Source organism: Arthrobotrys flagrans (assembly GCF_004000055.1).
Source record: "Arthrobotrys flagrans strain CBS H-5679 chromosome Unknown unitig_9, whole genome shotgun sequence".
Classification (NCBI taxonomy): Eukaryota; Fungi; Ascomycota; class Orbiliomycetes; order Orbiliales; family Orbiliaceae; genus Arthrobotrys; species Arthrobotrys flagrans.
The window spans coordinates 3,382,259-3,399,077 of NW_027137551.1; the positions used below are offsets into that span (position 1 = coordinate 3,382,259).

The window sequence follows — 16,819 nt, forward strand, 5'->3', positions numbered from 1 at the left end:
TTTTCAGCCGGCCACAAAAAATCCTTATCCCAATCCCCCGTTTCAAAACCTCCCAAGGCAGTGCACCAAAAAGCTGTTGAACCACCAACAGGGCTGTGAAAGGGGGACAAGAAAAAAAGAGAGACCAACAGGCGTTTCAGGAAGCAACCGCACAACCGGCCCCTTGCAGCTAAACCGCCGTCTGGGATTGGTCAAAAACCCCAGTTTTCCTCGTTCATTAATTGCGTCTTCTGGGGCGTGTGATTCGCTCGACTAAAAAGTGTACTGCAAGGTACGAGAGTCAAAAGGTCCGTTCTTTTTTTTTTTTGTAGACGCCTGCTGTAGAGGTGGGAGTGACTTGGGGGCGGTTTGGAGTGTTTTATCTGGTCTTTCGGTTGACGTGATAGTGGTTGTTCTTCTCTGACAGCCCTAAATCTGCTAACGGTAAGGCTTCAGTGAATCCAGTAAGGCATCTTAAGCTACGTAATTTAGATCAAAATAGGTTGCTGCTAATAATGTACTGTGGAATATAGACTCCTGTCGTGGCAAGCTATGAAGTTTCGCCGTCATCTCGCGGATATCAGATTGTAAAAGATTTTGACAGAGAAGGAATCGAAACAAGTTGGGACGGTCCTGATCTTCATGAGAATGCATTCATGAACGGATCTTAATGGCACTATAGTCTTACGCAATAAGGCCGTAATAGTCAAGTATAACCTTAAAGAGATCTACCTATTCGCACTTTGCCTATTCATGAATCAATTCATCCAGTGTTGCACGTTGGTGTTTGAGGGCCTAACTCTTGCCACGAAAAGTCATGCTATTTGTCTACGAGTAGGTATTCTTAGAAGCCCAGACCAAAGCTTGTCCTTGCGGGAAAGATCACATTTCAATAGCTTGGATCCTGGCGCATTGTTAATTATGATTTAATAACGGAGCTCGCAAATTTGGCCTTGTGCGCGAGATTCGGGTTCAGTTTCCTTGATTGGGCGCTTCAGGTTGTCTAAACATAGGAAGGTCTGTAACTTCAACAAGGCGAATACCCCTCCCAATGAATGCGCTGGTCTAGGGAAAATGCGTTTATACGAGCGCGTATTGATTCTACCTGCATCGTCGAATAATACGAATACGTGAGTTTATTTTTTAGAGAATAAAAGGTGAATTAATGGCAGGGATATATGGGTTGAGATCTGAGGGGAAGGAGGTTAATAAATTCGAGGTCTCGCCCGCAGTTTTAGTCTTACGGGTATTGGCTTCGTTACCGGTTTGCATTGCATATTTTTGACAGACAGTAGAGATATCGAGAATATCGAGGCGAAAGCAGGTCTTTAATTTCCGAAGAAAGAAAATTTTATAAAATAGCTTACGACGCACACGAAGATAACGATATCGATAAATATCGCCATCATACAATTCATATAGACGATACGGATTACAATCAATTTACATCAGTATCAGCACAGATATTATCGGATTGAGATATATCTGGGATATAATATATCCAACGGGACACATTCCGAATCGGAGAATATAATATCACAATCGTTTCTTTTCGTTTCAATAATATAACGGCACCCTCGTATTCTTCCCGTCCGTCCCTGAACTCTGGCGAGGAGGAACTCAGACGACCAGGCCTTTTGTGTATCAGATAGTGTTTGTTCTTTCTGGCAGATCTTATAATAAGAAAGGTACGAAGTACCGTCCGTTCATAATTACCAGCGGAGTGGTACATTTTGAAACGGCTTTTCCCTTTTCTTTTCTCTGCCGCGTGCACAGCCAATGCAAATTATTGCAAACGAGGGACCCCTTTCTAACGACCTATATTATAGCGAGCAGCCTCTCTTTCCGTTCAACGTTTTCATCCCAAATTTCTCTCACTCTTTTTTCCTTTCCCTGTGCGAGGGTTTCCTTTCATTCTTTTAAAATTCGAATTCGACGTAAAAACAAGAAGAGATTTTATCGACGAACGAGAACTGTGTTTTCGTGCATATTCCATATTCCGATAACTTCAGATACCGACCGTTTTAAAAGGCACACGTAAGACAACAGCCTGCTGGGAATAGTCGAAAGCGCCCCTGGACTGGAACCGGAAACTGTTTTTTTTTTTTTTTTTTTTTGTGTCAGCTAGTCTGGGAATTTTTCCGGGGTTTCTTTGGCTGGGCCTTCCTTCCTGCTCCCTCTTAAAAGCAACCATTCTCGTTAACGAACGTTCCTGCATCGATTCCCACAACCACTCAGCAAAATCGACAAGCAAAAGCATATTTCCGACATTCATTACGTTCGTTTTTCTTGGAGGCCATTTTGAAGAGAAGGAGAAATAAATATAATAAAAAAGCTCCCGGTCGAGCGATTAGTTATAATATTATAATCTGGTTAGGACGAAGTTATTTGTTAATAGGAGGAGGTTGTTGGTTGTCTCCTTTTAATCCCATAACGCCAGCGCCATCTCCATCAAACCCATCATCATCACCAACTTCAGCGTTATCAGCCTCATCAACTCCGGCAGCATTAGTCTCAGCATTTGAATCAAAACCCTCCTGGATATGGCCAGCTTTTACCCCCAGTCGACAGCATACACAATGAATAACGATCAAGCCCAGCCGCGGTACTCGCGGTCGGTGTCTAAATTCGACATCGGCAACATCATTGGCGACCCGTTTTTCCTCACAACCATCGGCATTGGATTTGTATGTCCTCCTCCCTCGTTCTTTCTGCTTTCATCTACGACCGATGTCGCCGGATCATCATGTTATCGACTTCTGATCTGGTCATGGCGGTGGTGATGATCCACTAGTCTCGGTCTTGGTCGCAAAGTCTCACTTCCTGGTCTGTGTGATGGATGCACGCTAACATGGTCTCCTTTCTTACCTGATCTACAGCTCGCGTGGATAATAGCATTCGTCACATCCGCGATATCAGATGCCAACGGCAGCTTCCCAAACTTCGCCTGGTGGGCCGTCGTCTACGAACTATTTTGTATTCTGGGTGTCGCCGTCGTTGTCGCGTCGAATTCGATATACTCCTACAACGTCGCCGTATGTAACTTTTCGATTTTTTCTTCTCATTCTCCTTTTCGCGAAACCTTTTCGATAGGATCGCTAACATTAAAACTTTCGTTTCCAGATTGTCGGATATCTATCTAGCGGTTTGGTGCTTACAAGCTCTTCTGCGAATACACTGATTTATCAGAAGAACGGAACCCAGCAGGCTGCTGCTGCCGGTCACATTCTCCTCTCCATGATCTCAGTTCTCTGGATCTTTTACTTCGGAACTGCTCCGAATGCTGTTACCCATCACTACATCGACTCTTTCGCCCAGCGACCGCCTCCAAGCGAATATGGCGCCCATCCTGCTTCGTACTACGATTCGCGACGACCTGAGACGACTATTAGCAATAACGTCGTCCCCCAGATGTACACTTCCGCCCAACTCAGCGGCCTGGAAGCTACCTCGCCACTGCCGATGGGTGGAAGCGTCGCCGACCGATCGTCGCAGGCGCCCAAGTTCGGTGCTCCACCAGGAACTTCGGGCGGTACCAGCGGAAGCATGGCTCCAAAGGAGGAAGATCAGACGGACAAGCCGACCGAATATCCATACCGCGCCAAGGCTATTTATTCGTACACTGCCAACCCCGAAGACGCCAACGAAATCTCGTTCCAAAAGCACGATATTCTGGAAGTCTCGGATGTCTCTGGTAGATGGTGGCAGGCACGTAAGGAAAGTGGCGAGACAGGTATTGCACCTTCGAATTACCTGATCCTGCTGTGAGATGAAAAGCAATAATTGGTGGAAAAGAGGAGTGGAGTCTTCGGTCTGTTTGATATATATATTTTTTTTTACATGAACTGGAAGGGCAACTACGAGTGGCGCAGATACGGATACGATTATGAAGGAGGATTCCTCCACCACTTCATTTGACATCGTCATCATTGAGAATCCGGGAGCCGAGTTCCGATCAGAGATACCCGACTTGTTTACCTATGGGGATTGATCGCGGCGCCTTTTTTTTTGTTTCTGCCTCGGCCCATGCCTTGAAATTTGATTCCCTTAGGGCCCGGATACCCCTTTGGAGCAAAATTTTTTTTTTTTGTCTATACGCATTACGAAGGATGTCTTTTTCACAAAAAGCATTAGCATATTTGTAATGTCTTCTTTTCTTCTTGCCGCCTTGAGTGCGATCGCAGAAGGGAAATGTCTTCTATTCTTGTCACTCATTCATTTTTCTTTTCTATTCATTTCATTTCTTCATCTCCTATTCTTTTTCATGTTCGGGTATTCATCAACCTTTTTTTCTTTTTCTTTTTTTTTTAATTTTCTTTTTCATTTCGTACATAGGTCTTCTTCAGTTCTTACTTTTCATCGGTATATACCCTCCCTTCCCTTTTTTTGAACTCGGATACCTTTGTTCCAGCTCACCTGATTGGACGTGGAGCCTGTTCATTGGACCACTCCGCAAATGATCACAACTTGTTCGCCTTTTGAGCTGGGAATGCCACCGCATGAAACCGTTTTGATTTGCTATCGATTCTTTCCAGGGCGTTTTTTCAGTCAGCCTTTTCTCTGTTCACCTCTTTTGCTTTTCCGTTTTTCATTGTGTACCTTATTACATAGTGTTTTTACTATTGATGTCCCAACTTGTTCATTATTGAAGTCAAGCTGAATTTTTTGCCACTGCACCGGTACTGGCCTTCCCTTGCCGTATACCTTATCGACAGTTCTAGTTCTTCCTAGAAGCTTAAGGTTCTCCCTTATTATAATCGTTGCGGAGGATAAGGAAGGAAGACAGGACCGGATACTTCTACCTTATTGCATCGCATGTATGATATCCATTGATAATGCCTGCTTTTTGATCCTTCTCCATCTCTATCTTCTATTTGATGGCAATCACGAGCTGTGTCTGAGACCGGAATCGGTGAAGTGGCCATTGCTGACGTCGTGAACCCAAGACACCGGAACCGGTTGGGTGTACTGTTCATGTACTGTCTGTCGTACGTATGCCAGCATTTAAAGATTCGCAGCGAGGCGACCGGCGATAAGTATAGTATAGTATAGATACTAGCACTTACTTGCACAATCGATCGCATTTAAAAGCGGGGGATCCTGTGTCCATATTACACCGTACTTTTATCTTCATTTTACTTCCGTGAGGTCTTTTTATTTTATTTTATTTTATTTTATATTCAGTATCATCATCACCTCGTAGTCTATAGCTATACTATTCCGTACTACTTCTCTGGCGCAACAAATTTTCTCCAACGAGAGATATCTAATCCATGTCGTTCGACTACTCCTCCCTTCCTCCATCCTTCTACTCCACCACCTCCCTCTCCACCACCTCATCATCAGCGCCTCACAAGTCCTCAAAGACAAGGTCCAAAGACCGGGATCGCGGTATCGATCCCGGGGGCGCATCATCCGTCTCTTCCAAAGAACGAAAACACAAGTCAAAACACAAATCTTCCAAGGAAAAAAAAGATAAAGACAGCAAAAAGAAGAAATCCAAACATCACAAGAAAGATCGTGAAGACTCCTCTTCACCATCATCGGATATAGACGACATGTCGAAATCATTCTCAATGCAGTCTATGGGCTCGTCGCTTTCGTCGTTAGCGACTTCCCATCGTGCACAACTTGCTGCCACGGCTTTGGTCTCGGGACTTGTGGTCGGTGGGACGATATTGGGATATCAGAGTAGTAAACGTAGGATACGGACTCAGATGCTTAAGGAATCTATATCACATATATCGGATGATGATGAAGGTGATGAGGCGATGGAACGTAGTGTTGATGTATGTCACCCCCCTCATATCATGATATCTATCGATAGGATGTATGAATGAATACTAACCCCCCTCCGACCAGCTAAGCTATCCCGCTTTCTCGCCCATTCAACTACTCCCTCATCCACTTTCAACTCCTCCACCGCTGGCCCTCCACCGTACACCCTCTCCCCAACCTCCAACTCCTCTCTCTCCACCACCGTACCAAGAAATCCCGAACACGACCAATCAACAAATAGACCCATAACCGACGCCGAATCCGCCGTCCTAGCCCAACGTGCACAATCCCTCGCTGCCGCCAAAAAACCAATCCCAGAAGAATTAATCCTCGAACAACTCTCCCGTAACCATTCCTTCCTAGGCACCCAGGGACTCCGAACAATTCGATCTTCGTTTGTTGTAATCGTAGGACTCGGCGGAGTGGGGTCATGGTGTGCTACTATGTTAATCCGTTCGGGGATAGGAAGGGTACGATTGATCGATTTCGATCAAGTTACTTTATCATCTTTGAATAGACATGCGGTGGCCACATTAGAAGACGTGGGGACGCCGAAGGTACTTGCTATGAAGAAGAGACTTGAAGCTGTGGCTCCTTGGGTGGAGATCGAAGCTTGCGTGGAGCTTTGGACGGAGAAAGATGCGAAGAGGTTGTTGGACGGTGAACCGGATTGGGTTGTTGATGCTATCGATAATATTGATACTAAGGTGGATTTATTGGCGTATTGTCATGGGCAGGGGATTCCGGTGATTAGTTCTATGGGTGCTGTGAGTATTCCCCAAACCCACCATCTACATTCACATCTTTGGAAATTTATATATGATAAATATAGGGCTGCAAATCCGACCCAACCCGCATCCTGATCGGCGACATCTCAGAAACAACCGAAGACCCCCTCTCCAAATCCACCCGTCGAAAACTCCGTCAACGCGGCATCCCCACAGGAATAACAGTAGTCTACTCCACCGAAAAGCCCGGTCCAGGAAAAGCCCAACTCCTCCCCTTATCGGAAGAAGAACACACAAAAGGTTCGGTCTCCGAACTCGGTGTCCTAGAAAACTTCCGTGTCAGAATATTACCGGTATTAGGTACCATGCCAGCAACATTTGGGTTAGCAGCCGCGAACCATGTACTGTGTAAACTGGCGGAATATCCGTTGGAGTATTTACCCGGGCAAACGAGGTTTAGACCACAGTTTTATGGACAGGTGGTTAATCAACTTGTGGCGGTGGAAAGTAGGATTAGGAATAATTTACCGGGTTTGAAGGTCCCTGTGAGTGAAGCTGATGCGGGGTATATTGTTGAAGAAATATTTGGCGGGAAGAGTGTTATTAGTGGGCTTGGGAATAGGTTACACCTTGTTAGGTGGTATTCACCTATTGGTAGTAGATTTGATGATGGGACTACCGGGGAGACAACGAATGGGGAGGTCGACGAAATGGAGATTAAGAAGAGGATGCAGAAGGTTGGGGTAGGAATTGATGGAGCTATATTCCTAAAGTTATCGGATTTGGTGGTTATGACGAAGGAGGAGGTGAAGATTCATGAGAGACGGGTGTTGATTGGTGGAGAGAGTCCGGTTGCTGTGTGGGGCCAGGAAGTCCAGGACTTGGTGGAGAAGAAATGGAAGCAGGAGAAGGCGTTTTCGCAGTGGAGGGATTGAAGAGTGAGGGGGTGTATAGGAGGGAAACTCTACCCTTGTTTGTATATATTTTTGGGTATTTTTGTATAGGCATTGGATAGCTTTCGGGAGCTAGATCGAAGAGGTTCATATTTTGAGATATTGACATGTTGGAGGAGATTGACCATATTCATAATACTTCGATCCCGTTATCACCATATTTCAGCTACAACATGTCCACGCACGGAAAAACATATACTTACAGATCTAGGTATATCTGAAGTCCAAGCGTGAATATCGATGAATAGTAGCACAAGTAAACCAAACAAGTTTGAAAGAAAATATCCCGAACTGATATTTCGAAATACTTTTGCCATTTTGGAGTACCATGCACCTCACGCACGCTATGTTGAGAGGTACCTAAGTCTATAACTTCGTAGAACGATAACAATTAATTACGACTTCGGAGCTTCTCTATAGGTATATATATAAACTATGGCCGCATAGCTAAACCGCCCCATTACAAAAAAACAAAAACATCACCAACATGTTAACTACCAAGCAAGCTCTACCAGAGAGCGAACGGTCTAGGGGGAGTCCTTAAAACTTGGACACAACAGGTCGCAGCTTCTAAACGTTCCGTTAAAACCATAGCACATCATAAAAAGGGCCATTGCCAGACAACATCAGTTTGCAACACTAGACCGGAATCAACCAGGACGTCGATATCGATGGTATAGGAGGAGGATGATTCATATCTTATATTTCGGATGTTTTTATCAATGATGGTGAACAACTAATCAAGACGAAAACAATCAAGGAAAACTCAAAAGGAAAGTAAAAAAATAGAGAGAGAGATCGAGCTGTTCCCATTCTACCCTAAAAACTCCAAGATAGAGAGAGCGCGTACACACAAAACAAATAGACAAAAGGAAAAATGATAAGTTCAAAAAGGGAAGACAGAAAAATAAACTGCAGATGATGCCGTAAAGAGTTGTAATGATGTGTGCGGGAGTGTGTGAGTTAATGTTAATGGGTTAGTTAATAGTGTACAAAGGAAATTTGATAAAAAAAATGATTTTTTGTTTTTTTGCTGTTGGTGAAGACAAAAAAAGCGATTATAATCATGTCAAGCTATGCTTAATAATCAATGCCAAAGGGTGTCCAATGGTCGAGGTACGGAAGTGGGTGACAATGATGATGAGGAGTGTGGATTACAAAATCAGTAGGAGATAGATGGAGGAGAAGTCGCAAAGAAGGAGCATCCAAAGAAGAAGAAAAAATGTACAGCGAAAGTCCCATGATAGGAAAAAGGAAGGCATGCAATGATAAAAAAAATAGAGAATCGTGACATTATTCGAGGGGGCATTCAAAAGTTGAAAGGAAAGTTTTATGACGAAGAAACGGTGGCAACATTTGCACGAGGGATCTCAGGTGAGGATGGTTGAGTTTGAGAGGTCGGTGAGGCATGGTTGTGATTGTGGTGGTGGTGAGAATGTCGCTGACTTTGGCTGCTACGACGGCCGTGCATCCTTCTAGGCAGAGAACCGACGTCGTGGGCACCTATGATCATCATCCATTAACATCTGCCATCTCCACTTACTTACATAGTAGGAAGACGATGCTTACCATCACAGCACTCTCTGACATTTTCCAACCTCTCCCTCTCACGATCTTGCCTCTCGTACTCCTGTCGCAGGTCCTCTGCGCTATCGTTTACCTCACTGGCATCATAGATCGAGTGGAAGGTCGCACGGCTGGCACTTCGGCTACCTCGAAGGCTACCAAAGGGCGCGGCGGAGCGGAAAATATTACTAAGTCTCGACATCGATCCTTGAGTATGAACGGTCTGTTGCGAAGCCTGCGATACATGTCTCTTTGCCATGAGCTGCTTCGTGGGCGTAACAGATGCTGTGTTTCTACTGTTGTAGGAAGATAGCGAGGGGGCCTGGCGAACATTGGTGGTAGAGTACATTGGGTCGAATTCCCGTGTGTCTTCATTCGTCATGGAGGTAGCAGCTTCGTCGGCCTCTTCATTATCGATAGCCTGCATGCTCTTCTCCATCAGATAAGACAATGCGTTTAACCAAGTCTCGTGTCGCTGCCCGGTGGGAGCAGTGAACTTGATCATCTTTCCTCCAGGAGCCAATACTATCAAGCTTTTCCTATGGAGCCCAGGTGGGGAAGGGTTATCATCTGTGACGACCTTGAGACCCTCGATACTGACACTCTTGGCATTAGCTTGAGTGTTGGAGGTAGATGGGTCGTGGTCGCTCCAGTATAGAGTCTTGGTATACGGGTGGACCCAGAAGAAGCGTCTGTGACGGTTGTTCGAAAGACTAGTTCGGCCAACGTTTCGAGTGTACTTCCACATGTATTCGCCGATCATCGTCTGTGTAATGGCCTGAATCAAGCGAGGATCGTTGGTTTGGTCACCAGCGCGTCCTATGCCTGGCAGTGGATTTCGTTGCATCTGGAAACGTTCGTCGAGATCCGAAGCGAATGAAGAGACGCTAGATCGTCTAGTTGGAACCGGTGAAGAGACATTGCTGCGGTTAAAGTCCATGGAGCGACCAGACATCTGTCTCGGCTTGGGAGTAACATTAATATCACCAGCACGAGTAGAAACTGGGCTAAGGGTTGGCGCCATATATCTGATGCTGTTGCGAGATGCGGAGGCCGGAGCCATTGGGGGACCCATTGCGCTGCTGCTCCTGTGGGCTGCGATCTTTTCGTCAGCGTTAAAGGGAAGTGGGGGAGCGTTCTGGAGAGTCCTGATGCTAGTCGAGCTGCCGGGTCTACGGATGGCCGCAGCGGCTGCAAGACCACCATCGATGGAAACGCCACGGGATCGAACACTGCCAGCGCTGGTAGGTCGGTAAGGGTCGAGTGTAACACGCTTGCCCTTGGCTTGGTTCTCCTCGCCGAGGTTCTCAGACAAAGGTTCCAATCCAGTACCCCGATTGTCGGAGATTTCGCGGAGAGGGATCTTGCCGTTCGGTTGACCGTTTGTCGGGCTAGCAGTTGCTGTCTCGTCGGTAGCAATTTGTGGTACTTTGCGAGCGGCGGCAGCACCGAGTCCAAGACCTGCGACGCCACCGGTGATGCCGGCCACAGCTTGGTCTCTGGATTGGGTTTGTGGTCTTTCGACTTCGACGATGCGCTCCACGATTTTCTCAACTTCGACAATGCGTTCGACTGGAACCTCGACGATCTTTTCAACTTCGACAATGCGTTCGACTGGAACTTCGACGATCTTTTCAACTTCGACAATGCGTTCGACTGGAACTTCGACGATCTTTTCGATCTCGACGATCTTTTCAACTTCGACAATGCGTTCGACTGGAACTTCGACGATCTTTTCGATCTCGACGATCTTTTCAACTTCGACAATGCGTTCGACTGGAACTTCGACGATCTTTTCGATCTCGACAATTTTTTCAACCTCAACTGGAACCTCAACCCTCTTCTCAATGATCGTTGGGATTTCGATTCTCTTTTCGATTTCGACGGGAACTTCGACGACCCGTTCCACGATCTTTTCAACAGGAACCTCTTTCTCGACGATCTTCTCAACGATTTTCTCGACTTCAACGATCTTCTCGACTGGGACTTCCTTCTCCACAATCTTCTCAACTTCAAAAGGTACTTCGACGATTTTTTCGACAATCTTCTCAACTTCGACGATTTTTTCGATTGGTACCTCTCTCTCAACGATCTTCTCAACTGTGACCTCCACGGGCACCTCCTTCTCGACAATCTTCTCGACGATGACCTCGATGGGGACCTCAACTCTCTTCTCGACGATCCTCTCAACAGGAACTTCCCTATCAACGATTCTATCGACTGGGACTTCCTTCTCGACGATCTTCTCGACAAAGACTTGAACTGGTACCTCGACCTTGGTCTCCACGATCTTCTCCACAATCTTCTCAACTTCCACGATCTTTTCAACCGGTACCTCGACGATTTTCTCGACCTCCCTCTCGACAATCTTCTCAACCTCCCGTTCGACAGGAACTTCAACCAGTTTCTCAACCAGAACTTCCTTTTCGACAATCTTCTCAACGGGGACTTCGACGATTCTCTCAACGGGGACTTCCTTCTCGACAATCTTTTCAATAAAGATTTCAACAGGGACTTCCTTGGTGATAACGGTCTCGACGATACGGTCGACGGGTACCTCCTTCTCCACAATCTTTTCAACAGGTACCTCCACGATCTTTTCAACCTCCACAATCTTTTCCACTGGGACAGTCACCGTCACGATCTTCTCGACCTCAACCGGCTTTTCAACAATGACCTCAATGATCCTGTCTACAGGTCGTTCGACAAAGACCTCGATTGGCTTTTCGACGATGACTTCAACTGGCACCTCAACCTTCTTCTCTACAATTACCTCCACAATCTTCTCTACCGGAACTTCAACAATCTTTTCTACCGGTACTTCGACAATCTTCTCAACTGGAACTTCAACAATCCTCTCCACAATCCTTTCAACTGGAACCTCCACGATCTTCTCGACTGGCACCTCCACGATCTTTTCGACTGGAACTGGTACGGTAACGGTCACGATCTTCTCAACCTCCTTAATCTTCTCCTCCATGGGCTCAGTCATCATTCCACTCTCAGTGTAGACCACTGGATCCCGTTTAGTTGGCTCAAGAGTAGCAGACTGCGGCTCCACAAGCTCGTCATCACTGTTTCCAGGGCTCATATCACCAAGCTCTGCGAACAAGCTCCTGCTGGCTCTTGTAACAGCGCTCTGCGGAGTACCCTCAACGCTCGAGGTACCCGGCCCGCCACCAAGTTCTGTGAACAACGAACGGTTATTCGGTAGAATGGCCGAAGGTGGTGTGCTTTCCACGCTACCAATCGAGCCTCTGTGATTCATGAAGACGCTACCGTCAGCGATACCTCGTCTGCTGCCTCTGCCGATCCGCAACTTAAGCTTCTGAGGTTGAGACATGCCCCTGACGGTGCCGAATGCATCTTCATCGCTCTCATCGCTCTGGATTGGAACTTCGATTCTGCTGCGTACGCTGCCACGGTTGCTACCCCGTTGAGAACCACGATCGCTGCCGGGTCTGGAACCAAAGTTAGGCTTAGTAATTGGCTTGAGGAAGTCGCCGTTTGGTCCGGGAGTTGCAAAGGGAGTGTCGGTTTCGGTTTCTTCACCGGTGGACTCGGCCATGCTTTCCGCACCGGTTTGGAAGGCGTCGGTGGCATCGGCTTCGTTGGCAGTCTCGAAGGATGTTTCGGCAGCGGTGTCGAATCTATCGCTATCCTCTGGCGCAACGACCGAGATTTGGTCTTCCCAATCGTCATCCACAATCATGGTAACATCAGTTCGAGTCTTGCGGTTGTCACCCATCTTGATTGGCGGTCGCAGCGGCTTCTTGGTTTTTCCGTCGTCAGTCTTCTTGCGACGGGTGCTGCCGCTGGTGTTGCTGGCGCGCTCAAGACGGGCTTGTTCAAGATCATCACGGGCATCTTGAAGCATTCGGCGGAGTTCGGACTTTTCTGTCTTTTCACGGTGGATGGTGGACTTGAGAGATGTGATCATGCGGTGAGCGTGGTGGAGACTGCTCTTGAGGGTTTCGGATTCGAGCATGGCATGGCGAGGGGTAGCCTTGTTTGGAGATGGAGGAGGAGAGTTATCTGGGCTGTCTTCGTCTTCTTTAACATCTTGAGAGCTGACAACTGAGGCGTTCTCGCTTTGATATTCTTCGTGACGGAGTCTGGCACGGTCCTTTTGGCTCTCTTCGAGTTCTGAAGAAAGTTCCTCGATTTTACGTTTCAAGGCATCTCGTTCCATATTGGCGATCGTGGTCGTGCGCTTCATGCTTGCAAGTTCAGTCTCCGTGGCCTTATGGCTGGAATTCGCAGCCTCGACTTCCTTTGCATGAGCCTGCTTGATTTCGTACATTTCCTTTACCAGTGATTCCTTTTCGGCTGTGATGGCGTTGATTTGGTTTGACAACTTTGTCTCTGCATCTTTGGAGGCACTGGCAGCGGCACGTAGATCTTGTAGGCTTAGTTCCAAATTCCAGTTTTCCTCCTTGTACCGCTGTTCGGATTCATCGAGGACCTTTAGCCTGCTTTCCTGTTGCTCGGTTGTGAATTCGAGCTTGGATTTCTCGTTCTCGATGATCTTGATCTTTTCATCGCGTTCATTGAGGAGATTTTGGAGCTGGCGGACGGTGACGATGAGGTTGTGGCCTATGTCGGTCGCGAATTGGATGTCCTGGAGGCGGTTTGGTTGGTTCCGTTGTTTTCTGGAGGAAGGAGTTTTGCCGCCGCTTGGAGAGTTGGATATGCTGAATGATGGCGAATCTGGGACCTATAGTTTAAATAAATAAAAAAACGTGTTAGAGAATAGACTTTTGATAAGCGCCAAAAACGTGGATAAGCACAAGATAGCCGCGAGTTTAAGGCTTGATTTTCAGGAATTCATATATGTACAACATACCCCTAGATGGTTCGGATCTTTCGACGGCGTAGAATCATACGCACTGGCCAAGTACGCGGACTTTGAAGCGCTAGCGGAGAAGGCTCTAGCACTCTCCTTACCGACGTCATCGTACTCACGTTGTAAATCCTCCAACTGCTGTCTAAGATCCGGGGAGAGTTCGTCACCCTTTGAATTTTCGACTTCCCGAAGACGGTCCATTAGCCGTTGTTTTGTAGCGCGTAGTTTCTCGCCGACATCGCCGACTAGTTCGAGATGTTTGGTGGTATCTTCGATTTGGTTTGCGATCGTACGGGAGGCTTGGGAACGGGTTAGAGGGGTTTCGGAGGTTGAGTTTGGAGGCGGACGGCGCGGGGTCGTGAAGGGGTCGTCGTAAGAATCCATTTTGATCGGCTTAACCGTCTTTTCCCTCGGCTTCTTCTTCTCTTTCTAGATGTTGGTATTACGAACTCTTTAGAATCGGTTAGATGGGGAAGAGAGGGATGAGGGATGGAGTGGGTAAACGGGTATGTGGAGATGAAGTCGTTCGCGATGGAATTCCTGGGATGAGTGGCGGAGGAGAAGAGATTAAGATTAAGGTCGTCTAAAAGGCTGTCGAAGGGGGCAGCCGCGTTGAAGCAGAAACTGAACAGACAAGCAGATCCAGGGTAACTAAATCGATTTAACTGGAAACGCGCAAAACGAGTAATTCGAGTCGGCTTTTTTTTTCTGGTCGTAAAAAGACTGAAGAAGTAGAATAAATAGAATAGAAGGCGATCATTAATTTCAAAGCTGGCGATAGCCTTTTAGCGCTTTGATTTTGCGGCAGGTCGGGCAAACGATGCAGAGGAATAGAATAAGAAGGAATGGAGTTGGAAAAAGAGAAGTCGCGTGCTGAATTGAATATTCGAAGCTCGAAGTCGTAATTAAGGTAAAGGACGGGATTTCGAGAGGCTGCCTTTTGACTAGTCGGTTTCGAGATATCTTGTAAGTAAGAAGCACGGACTTTGAAGTTATAAAATGAGTGTAGTGACTGATACAAAGGAGCGACGTGAATTTGAGAATAAGAAGTTAACAAGAAATATTAATATACTACAAGAAGAAATAATAATAAAAAGATAGTACAAAAGAAATAAAAGAGCGGATAAAGAGAAGACGAGGAAAAAATAGAAGATGAGAAAGAAAGAAGAATAAAAAGAATTGGGAGAATGAATGCGATCCAAGGAATAACTGATAATCGACTTGAGGAATATACGAAGATTCCAGCTATTGCGCTCGTGTTCACATAGACTCTCTCTTTCACTCTCTCACTCTTTCAATTCACTCTCTCACTCTCTCACTTCGCTTTTTTTTCTCTCGGTGGGGAATTGGACAGTGCGGGGAGGGGGGGGGGAAGAAAGAAGAGGGAGGGATGTAAAATAAAATAAAATAAAAATAAAATCGAGACAAATGCGGGAGAGAAGCAGAACGTTTTGTCTGTCCTGTCCAAGAAAGGGGGTCCCGATTTGAGGCTTTTGGACTATCTCTCTTTCGGCACCTTCTCTCCGGGATTGTCTTGTCCTGTCTTGTCTCGAAATGGTGAAGTAATAGTGGCCGATGGTTGGGGAAGCGAGCAGGAGAATTTCGAATTTCGAAAGGCTGCAATTTAATTTCTCTCAAACTTACGCTTCTCTGATTGGTTTCTTCGGGAAGGATAGAACGCCAGCTAAGGCGAGCGATCGAATCGCGGAATGTTAACGTTACCACGCTGTCATTGACGTTACCGTTGTCATTTGACATATATATAAGTACGATACTGTACTGTACTATACGTGCGTAGGAACTTAACAAATTGGAATTGGCAATACAAGTCGGCGGCCGGTCCGGATGGCGATGATGGAGAAGAAAAAAGAGGAAAGGAAAGGAGAATGGACGAACGGGCAGGTCGATAACATTAATGTTATGTATAAGAACTGTACATGTAAGGAGAATCTGTTTACATTTGATCCAATATAAACTGCTGCACTTGCACTAGAAACTTGCTCCAACAAGAACTAGTTGCTAGTCTTAAGCTACGGGATGGATGGTATTAATGGCTGCATGCATGCATATACCTACATAAAACCATGCACATGGACAGCTTCCGCCAACAGGCTCTTCCGTCGCTCGACGGGTCGTAATCCAATTGTTTTGCTAAACACGGGTCGAGGTCGACACTAAACCGTCTTTGTGGATGTAAACAAATTGGCTTAGGGTCGCCCTGAATCCGAATCCGATATCAAATCCAGAGGTTATATCTCCCCATCTTTGTGTCACCGTTATTCAACTGGAATGCACGGAATCATATATATCACCTGTCCAACGTGTGCAGACATGTACCTCATCCTCATACATACAAGCACAAATATAAATAAATTTTGTGCCTAAAGGATGGAGGACAGGTCACAGTATTTTCCTCCTAGCTGCCTTGTTATGAAGGGGGGGAAGGCGGAAGGTGAGTCTGGTGTAGTGAATCAGCCGGTGCTGCTGTAGAAGCTACGCACATGGACACCTCATGAACACTGAAACATCCGCCCAAAAGCTGGCCCCGTTCGCCTCCATTTGAAAACATCCGCCGTAGTCTTTTCCTTCCACGGCTGGCAAAGCTCCCCACTATTCCATTCCGTACCAAAGAGAACTCTTTCTTCTCTCCTTGGTTGAGAACAGAAGGAAGGGAAAAAATTTCCCCAACATGGTTGCTTGATCACGCTAGCCTTTCCCACCTTCCAGAACAACCGGAGATTCCTTAGGTAGCTCCTGGGTCCAATTTCGGTTCCAAGTAGACGGTTTTTTTTCCCTGAGAACCCAGACGCAGAACCCGATGCTTGAATTCTGATTTGTTTACGAAAAAAAAAAAAACAGATCGAGCCTGACAGCGAATGCTAGGTCGTGTCTGACCAGGGTTGGCTGGTCCGTGGCTGCATCGCCAGCTGGTCGGATTGGCTGGGCCCACCATGCACTGTGGGGTATCG

At 46.5% G+C, this 16,819-nt stretch overlaps 3 protein-coding genes across 3 annotated transcripts; 2 read left to right on the forward strand and 1 right to left on the reverse strand.

Annotated features, from left to right (window-relative positions):
- Window positions 1-2,558: 2,558 nt before the first annotated feature.
- On the forward strand, window positions 2,559-3,970 carry DFL_006351 (uncharacterized protein; the record flags this gene model as incomplete). The annotated part of the gene is made up of 4 exons (XM_067635757.1): window positions 2,559-2,666; window positions 2,859-3,014; window positions 3,103-3,743; window positions 3,832-3,970. The coding sequence occupies 4 exons, from the start codon at window positions 2,559-2,561 to the stop codon at window positions 3,968-3,970; spliced, it is 1,044 nt and encodes a 347-aa protein (XP_067490154.1).
- A 1,282-nt stretch (window positions 3,971-5,252) lies between these two features.
- DFL_006352 (uncharacterized protein) lies at window positions 5,253-7,420 on the forward strand (the record flags this gene model as incomplete). Its single annotated transcript, XM_067635758.1, has 3 exons — window positions 5,253-5,768; window positions 5,847-6,524; window positions 6,590-7,420. 3 exons carry the CDS (start codon window positions 5,253-5,255, stop codon window positions 7,418-7,420), a joined length of 2,025 nt encoding a protein of 674 aa, XP_067490155.1.
- Window positions 7,421-8,768: 1,348 nt separating this feature from the next.
- DFL_006353 (uncharacterized protein) lies at window positions 8,769-14,234 on the reverse strand (the record flags this gene model as incomplete). Its single annotated transcript, XM_067635759.1, has 3 exons — window positions 8,769-8,941; window positions 9,008-13,721; window positions 13,851-14,234. 3 exons carry the CDS (start codon window positions 14,232-14,234, stop codon window positions 8,769-8,771), a joined length of 5,271 nt encoding a protein of 1,756 aa, XP_067490156.1.
- Window positions 14,235-16,819: the final 2,585 nt, after the last annotated feature.